The sequence below is a fragment of the Giraffa tippelskirchi genome, chromosome 12 (assembly GCF_054371585.1).
Source record: "Giraffa tippelskirchi isolate mGirTip1 chromosome 12, T2T-mGirTip1v1.2.pri, whole genome shotgun sequence".
Classification (NCBI taxonomy): domain Eukaryota; kingdom Metazoa; phylum Chordata; class Mammalia; order Artiodactyla; family Giraffidae; genus Giraffa; species Giraffa tippelskirchi.
In genome coordinates, this window is record NC_137286.1 from 36,423,805 (window position 1) to 36,432,785 (window position 8,981).

The 8,981-nt window shown below is 41.5% G+C and overlaps 1 protein-coding gene across 17 annotated transcripts in view; it reads left to right on the top strand.

Annotated features, from left to right (window-relative positions):
- CHRNA3 (cholinergic receptor nicotinic alpha 3 subunit) overlaps window positions 1–8,739 on the top strand; it is a 53,203-nt gene extending 44,464 nt beyond the window's left edge. For 8 of the 17 annotated variants that reach the window (XM_081549637.1, XM_081549619.1, XM_081549616.1 and 5 more), the window contains exon 7: window positions 8,400–8,739. Coding sequence is in view for 7 of the 17 variants with exons in the window: in XM_081549616.1 (XP_081405742.1) it covers window positions 8,400–8,415 (16 nt within the window). In the remaining 10 variants the exon portion in view is untranslated. The remainder of the gene's footprint in view (window positions 1–8,399) is intronic. The other 9 variants (XR_014071129.1, XR_014071128.1, XR_014071132.1 and 6 more) reach the window with 3 other exon arrangements.
- Window positions 8,740–8,981: the final 242 nt, after the last annotated feature.

Sequence of the window (8,981 nt, forward strand, 5' to 3'; positions counted from 1 at the left end):
TGGAATGTGAAGTCAGGTGGGCCTTACGAAGCATCACAACGAACAAAGCTAGTGGAGATGATGGAATTCCAGCTGAGCTATTTCAAATCCTAAAAGATGATACTGTGAAACTGCTGCACTCGATATGCCAGCAAATTTGGAAAACTCAGTAGTGGCCACAGGACAGGAAAATATCTGTTTTCATTCCAATCCCAAAGAAAGGCAATGCCAAAGAATGCTCAAACTACTGCACAATTGCACTCATCTCACATGCTAGCGAAGTAATGCTCAAAATTCTCCAAGCCAGGCTTCAATAGTATGTGGACCCTGGACTTCCAGATGTTCAAGCTAGATTTAGAAAAGGCAAAGGAACCAGAGATCAAATTGCCAACATCCGTTGGATCATCAAAAAAGCAAGAGAGTTCCAGAAAAACATCTACTTCTGCTTTGTTGACTACACCAAAGCCTTTGATTCTGTGGATCACAACACAAACTATGGAAAATTCTTCAAGAGATGGGAATACCAGACCACCTGACCTGCCTCTTGAGAAGTCTGTATGCAGGTCAAGAAGCAACAGTTAGAACTGGACATGGAAAAACAGACTGGTTGCAAATCAGGAAAGGAGTACATTCAGGCTGTATATTGTCACCCTGCTTATTTAACTTATATGCAGAGTACATCATGAGAAACGCTGGGCTGGATGAAGCACAAGCTAGAATCAAGATTTCTGGGAGAAGTATCAATAACCTCAGACATGCAGATGACACCACACTTATGGCAGAAAGTGAAGAAGAACTAAAGAGCCTCTTGATGAAAGTGAAAGAGGAGAGTGAAAAAGTTGGCTTAAAACTCAACATTCAGAAAACTAAAATCATGGCATCCGGTCCCATCACTTCATGGCAAATAGATGGGGAAACAATGGAAATAGTGAGAGACTTTATATTCTTAGGATCCAAAATCACTGCAGATGATGACTGCAGCCATGAAATTAAAAGACGCTTGCTCCTTGAAAGAAAAGCTATGACCAACCTAGATAGCATATTAAAAAAACAGAGACGTTACTTTGCCAACAAAGCTTCGTCTAGTCAAAGCTATGGTTTTACCAGTAGTCATGTATGGATGTTTGACTTGGACTATAAAGAAAACTGAGCACTGAAGAATTAATGCTTTTGAACTGTGGTGTTGGAGAAGACTCCTGAGAGTCCCTTGGACTGCAAGGAGATCCAACCAGTCCATCCTAAAGGAAATGAGTCCTGAATATTCATTGGAAGGACTGAAGCTGAAGCTGAAACTCCAATACTTTGACCACCTGATGCGATGAACTGACTCATTGGAAAAGACCCTGATGCTGGGAAAGATTGAGATGGTTGGATGGCATCGCTGACTCTATGGACATGAGTTTGAGTAAGCTGTGGGAGTTGGTGATGGACAGGGAAGCCTGGCGTGCTGCAGTCCATGGGGTTGCAAAGAGTCAGACACGACTGAGTGACTGAACTGAACTGCCTGTTCTAGGGTCTCCCTGGTGGCTCAGCGGTAAAGAATCCGCTTGTAATGCAGGAGATGCAGGTTTGATCCCTGGATCAGGAAAATCTCCTCGAGAAGGAAATGGCAACCCATTCCAGCCTGGAGAATCACAAAGAGTCTGACGTGACTTAGACTTAGCAACTAAACAGCAGCAGTATCTTTTCTAGCTCTGCCTTTTCCACATCTGGCCTGCCTCACCACCTGGGAGCTCAGAGTCCCAGGAAGCAGAAGGCCAGAAGATAGCATCACAGGCAGGTCCTCAGTCTAACCACCGAGTGACCTTGGCCAAGCCACTGCATACCTATGATAACTACCATCAATTAACGTCTGCTCTGGGCCCAGCACCAAGAGGAGAACCATACAGACAGATGGCTCTCAGCAGACAGAAAACCATTAATTATAAGTAAAGTTACTGAGTTGTGATGAGAGATGCAAAGGAAAGACAAGGGAGCCTGAAACATAGTGGGAGGGGACTTTCTCCCATGCTCCTGTCTAAACTCTCTCTGCTCAGCCCTGCTACCCACTATATTCTTCCTTGTTAGGTAAATACCAGTGGCAGTTTACATGCCTCAAAAGTCTGTTATGGGAGCCAAGTGATCCCCAATAGGAGGCCAGCAGGCAACCCTTGGCAAATCACTCTCCTTCTCTGGGCCTCTTTCTTCATCCTTAAAAGTAGGGGAATAAAATAGAGGACTCAGAAGGTCCAGCTCTGACACTTATTCAAGCCATCCATAGAAATGATATGCTGGTACCTCAGATGTGGACAATGCCCTCCGTGCTGCCATCAATTAACATTAGTAAATATTAGTGACTCTATCTGCCACAGACACTTAGCAGCTCGGGTGGTGATTGATGATGGCTGCTAGAATCCCATCTCAAATCCCACTAGACCCTACATTTCATCCCTTCTGTTCATAATTGATTAGAAAGCTTCATTTGGCTGAAGAGATTCAGGCAAATCATCTTTAAACTTCAGTGGCAGTGTGTTTTGCTGATTCTTCACAGAAAGCTTTATGGAGTTGACACCTCTAAGACTCCTTGTGAGCAGAAATATCACTCCAAGCTCCAGACTCTGTGAATCTGTTTAAAAACTCAACCTGGTTGCAAAGAATCCAAACGGTGAAAATAGAGACTTTTCCCCTCCATCTAAGTACAACCAGGAAATTGGGAACAATACCCTTAGAAGCTAGTCTGCTTAAGCTGGACTTAAGCAAAGAAAGGAGCCACAGAAAATGATAACCAGGTTAGTCATTAATTACACTTCTACATAGGAAGAAAAGACAGTATTTATTGTTCCTTATTTGTATTTTGCTCTGAAGAATTTATGGAACATGTAGACACTTATGCAATTCACTCAGTATTTGGAGAAAGTAAAGTGTTATTGCACTTCAACAGCTAGAGGATTTAAAACAGAAAGGTTGAATAACTGTTGAAGGTCACAGCACCTGTCGGTGGCAAACTAGAATTATATGGTTGTTAACTCAGCCAAGGCAAGCATGATTGGAACTCCTATGTCTCCCCAGAGTCTTATATATCAATAACCATGAAAACAATAGTTATTTAAATAATCTGTGGGGAAAAAACTAGTGGTCATTACTGTTTTTAAGTGGAAGGTGAAGTGTGTAATTTGTTGGGCACTTTGAAATCCAAGCAAATAATTACAGAATATAATATATGCATCTTGGATGGTTTTTTCTAGAGAGATACACCAATTACTCTTGGTTGCTGGCTGTGGTGGCAGCACCTGACTCTGATAAGAGGCGTTTTCACACTGCTAGGAGACCCTGGCGGATCAAATGACAATGTACACTGCAGCTGTTGCTGTGGCCACCACTTACAAAGGTCCCCTAAGGCAGCATCTGTCTACTAACTTTCTGAGATTTGACCAAAGGGACTGTCATACAGCCTACAGAGCACCCACATCCCAGACACCACATTTACACTTCCCCACCTTCACTGAGGAGAAGGCAATGGCAAGCACCCCACTCCAGTACCCTTGCCTGGAAAATCCCACGGACGGAGAAGCCGGGTGGGCTGCAGTCCATGGGGTCGCTAAGAGTCGGACACGACTGAGTGACTTCACTTTCACTTTTCACTTTCATGCATTGGAGAAGGAAATGGCAACCCACTCAAGTATTCTTGCCTGGAGAATCCCAGGGACAGGGGGGCCTGGTGGGCTGCCGTTTGTGGGGTCGCACAGAGTCAGACACGACTGAAGCGACTTAGCAGCAGCAGCAGCAGCAGCAACCTTCACTGATCCTACTTTCCCTGAATATCCAAACCCACTCTTTCTTCAAATGTCACTTGACTCTTGAAGCCTAGCCTGGCTCCCTGACCAGCCACAGCCATTTCCCTTCTCCGAACCTCCAGAACATTTTACTTCTCTCACAGCATTTGCCACCTTCCATTTTCTGATCCATTTCTCTATAAACCTTATGTCCCCTACAAGATAATGAGCTCCTAGAATTAGAGTCTAGGTCTTATCCATCTTTGTAATACCCACTAGCCAGTCAAAGAGTTAGACACCACTGAGCAGCTAATGCTTTCACCTTCTTGCCATAGAAAATGGAATTTAATAATTATCATATTACCCTTGCTATGTAGTGGGAGAATGTAATAATCCAATCACTATTTAATGTACTAGCACATTTAAACTCCAGCAGTATTAGAAGGGTGGCACTTTTATTGTTGTTTAGTTCCTTAAGTTGTGTCTGACTCTTTTGCAACACTATGGACTCTACCCCACCAGGCTCCTCTGTCCATGGGATTTCCCAGGCAAGAATACTGGAGTGGGTTGCCATTTCCTTCTCCAGGGGATCTACCCGACCCAGAGATTCAAAGTGCATCTCCTTCACTGCAGGCAGATTCTTTATCGCTGAGCCACCAGGGAAGGACTTTTATTACCCTTATTTTATTTTTACCTCTCCCATGGACAGAGAAGCCTGGTGGGCTACAGTCTATAGGGTCACATAGAGTCAGACTTGACTGAAGTGACTGAGTACGCACACACTCCTTCTCACTGTTCTTGGCAGGTTCCTCTTCTTCCACCCAGCTGCTGCATGTTGGGAATTCCACAGGCTCAAATCTCTGACCTATTTCTTGTGCACTGTGCCCCTGCCTCTACCCACCCCTCCCTCTGTGATCTTATCTATTTCCTTGGCTTTAAATATCTGCTACACACTGGCAATGACCAGATTCACACTTGGGTGGTCATCTCAACTCTATCTCTGTATACGTGACTTTGTTGTCACTTGGAATATCAGTTAATATGTCACAAAGCACTTTGTCCTTTTAGTCTTCCCATCTCAACTAGTTACTCAAGTGAAAAAACCTGGAGGTCATCCTTTGTTCTTCCCTCTGCTTCACCCACCAAGTCTAATTCAGCCTTAAGTGCTATTTGTTGTTGTTGTTCAGTCTCGTCTGACTCTTCGCAGCCCCACGGACTGCAGCATGCCAGGCCCCTCTGTCCCTCACTATCTTCCGAAATTTGCCCAAGTTCATGTCCATTGCATCAGTGATGCCATCAAGCCTCTGATGCCCGCTCATCCTCTGAGGCCCTCTTCTCCTGCTGGCCTCAATCTTTCCCAGCATCAGGGATTTTCTAGTCATTCAGTTGTCAGTTTTTCACGTAAGAGGACCAAAATACTGGAGTTTCAGCTCCAGCATCAGTCCTTTCAACAGAGTATTTAGGGTTGATTTCCCTTAAGACTGACTGGTTTGATCTCCTTGCAATCCAAGGGACTCTCAGAAGTCTTCCCCATCACTACAGTTCAAAGGCATCAATTCTTCAATGCTCCGCCTTCTTTATGGTCCAGCTCTCACAACTGTGTGTGACCACTGGGAAGACCATTGCCTTGACTATACAGACCTTTGTGCTATTTACCTTGAGTCTATCTGGAAACTATATCCTACTCCTCCGCTCCTACTACTACAGTATATGCTTATCTCTAGCTTAGACTCCTGAGCTGCACTCCTCAGCACATTCTGAGGGCAGCCTGAATAATCGTCTTAAAACAGAAACCAAATCCCAAGTCCTTGCCACCTGTTAGAGTGACCCCTGCTGCTTGCCTGTCAATGCCCACCCACTGCCCCCCACAACACATGCATGCATGCACATATGCATGCCATGTTCCTGCATCACTGGCCCCTTTCAGTCTCTGGAAGCAGTCAGCAGGGTCCTGTCTTGACATAAACCACTCCCTCTGCCTGCCCTATTCTTTCACCACCTCCTTGCTCCCCTGCTTTGCCTAATTCATTCTCCTCCTTCAGCACTGAGCTTATTTGTCACCTCTTGAGAGGCAAACCAACTTAAGCTGGGTCTTCCACTCCCTCTGCCTATTACTGTCCCTGTCCTCTCCCTTCACCACAATTGTCCCAATTTTCATTGACATAATTTTAGTATTCCTGATTTCCCCTGTAGAAAATTAGCTTCAGAAAGGCAACAGCTGTGTCTGTTATCCACCAGTGGGTGCCCAGTATACCGAGCACACAGTAGATGCTCAAAATATCTGCTGGGTGAATAAGTGAATGTTAAGTAGTTTGCCCAAAATCTCCGAGCTAGTGAGGTAGAAATGGTGAGCAGGGATTCAAATCCACCTGGCCTGTCTTCAAACTGAATCTCTCTCTGTACACCCCATCCCCAATCTGTAAGCTAGAGCCTTAAAACCTTCCTTGCAGGACATAAAGCTGGTAAAGCAAGTGTTCAGCTGCAGGGCCCACGCGTTCGGTAGGTGACAGCTATTATTATTTGCGTGGCAGTTATTCTCCAATGTGCTTCTGCACTTACAAAACCCTCAAGCAAAGGGCAGTTGGTGCTTTGGAGTTAAAGGAGAGGGTATGAGAAGGGAATTAGGAGACCAAATAAATAGGAGGAATCAAAAATAGACATTGTCATTTGCAAGTGGTATGACCTAATGAATTGTCTTTTATATCAATGTTGTTGTCGACTTTTCTTTTTTCTAATGGGGTCAACTGAGCTAAATTCAGAGCTAGGCAGATTCTCTGAATCTTCCATTCAGCATTTCCTTTATGGCTTGGTGATAAATTCTGCTGTAAGTCTTGAAGATGAGAGCCAAACTGAAAAGTTAATTAAAGATAAAAATGGATGCTGTCAATTTGCTGTTGAAATTAAATGCATTTTTCACACATTAAAGGAAAAAAGCAAGTATTGATAGCATATTAAAATCCAATCCTTCAAAAGAAATGATATAAAAATAAAAGCTTCCTTTCAGGGGTATTTCAATGGCTGTAATCAAAATGTAAAAGTGCAGACATATTTTAATGCAGAGAGCTTTAAAAGAAAATCAATTGACTACATTTTTATTAGACTGTAATAACTAAATAGTAGCACATAAATTACATATCACAAAAATATAAAACTGAGCTATCGCACTAGAATTTTATAATTATATATATATGTGTATATATATACATATATATACACACCACAATGTCACAGACCCAATTACAATAGAAAAACACAAGAGAACAAGGAAATGACAGTTTACTACAAAACAGAGTAAATTATAATGTGTCCTGAACAAACCCCAACTCTTGTTATAAATGAAGATATTGTTTTCCATCTTAAGAAAGAACACTGCAATATTCCATGTCCTCTAAATGTTGAAAATTTTTATATCTGGAAGTGCTGAATCATATTATGAAGGAATTTTTTAAAGACAAATATAAGCAATACTCTATTGTGCACTTGTAACTTGCAAAAGGATTGATCTTAAACCTTTTCCAAACAAAATGGTAACCATGTGGAAGTAGTGGATATGTTAAATTAGCTTGATTGTGGTGATCATTTTGCAATTTATATGTATAATAAACATCAAGTTTGTACACATCAATGATAGCTCCATCAAGCTGCTAAAAATAAAAATAATTTCTATGGTAAAAAAATGGCAAATATGGATTTTAGTAAGTAAATTCCTTTAGCAGATTTGCAATCACTATACAAAAACTCAACATTTGTATACTAAATCAACACAATTTCTTAGAAATATAAAAATATTTATTGTATTATGTGAAATGTTCTTTATAGATAACATATTATTGTAAATTTTAGAAAGAAACTCATGGCCTTATTTAATGACCACAAAACACAGCTGCAAATATGTGAACACAATTGTTTTCTGCAAAAGGTAGAATTTAAATATTCTTATCAAATATACAGCCTATATGTTGCTCACTTTCTATTCTAGAAATGAAAGGTATTTATAGACACTCCCACATATACCAAAAATAAATCCAAAGGACAAATTATACTGCAGGTATACAGATTCTCCAGAAATTTGTAGCTATGCACCAGGAGAACTGTCCTCTTAGAATTCATTCATTGATTGCCAATTTAATTGTTCCCAGACTATTCCCACTATTCCCACTTCAATCAAGGGATGTTAAGAAATTATGAGCCTCAAAAGCAGTCAAAAATTCAAAATTAAATATATTTCACTTCCATGTGTAATTTGTAAACTGCCAAATAATGCTTTTAGGATGTGAGGATAAATTAAAACCAAAATGGAGCTGTTTCTCTACTATGTTTGGGAATCTGCTCTAATTATCTGCTCCTCTATTTAGCAATAAAAAGCTTTCATCTAGCCAATGAATGCTAATTGATGTCGTTTCCTTTATGGATAAGAAGCAAGACCAAATGAGCAACCTTTTAGTAACACAGAAAACTCCCTCTGAAGGTTAATGTATGGCATTGATTGTTCCAGAGAATCGATTATCTTGAGCCTAATTCTAAGCCAGCTGATCTAAGTCTCTCAAAATCGGAAATCATTTGGTAATTTCCAGTTCCACAGCTGTCTCACACAAGACCCAATCAGTCCTTGCTCTTCTATAACACACCTGACTAATAATCTGTTTCTTTTCTGCCTTCATCCCCTAGGCAGTTAGTTCCATGAAAGCAGAGACATTGTCTATCTTGTTCACTGCATCAGCCTGAGAACTTGACAGGTATTGATTCTCAAACAACTGTTGAACGAATAGCTATGTAACAGAGCAAGGATACACACCGGTGTTTATCTGATATCAAAGACCCAAGACTGCACGTCCCAGTATGTCAAGAACTTTCTGCATTCTGCATTTCCCAATCTATCATCTTACAGAGTGTTGGAGAGATCAGATGGGCATCAAAAGCACAACGAGGAATTTCAGCACTGCTTTCCCGGTGACTGAGAAGATCCAATGTAATCAAGGATCAAATATAGCCTTTTCCTTAGAGGTGACTTTAAGTATTCTGTAGTTTTAAACAAATCGAAAACATTCTAGCAGTAAAGGGGAAAGATGGAGAGGGACAAGTGTGGGAGGCTCCCACTGAACCCCAGGCTCGGGATGATAGCAATGGCTTGCACCGCAAAGGTGGCACTGGAGCTGTGTCTCTTGGCACAAGTGACTCACCTTTTCTGAGCTTTGTTTTTCTCAACTACATAATAGGAAGTTTGCCTCTAAATCATTTATACTAAATGTT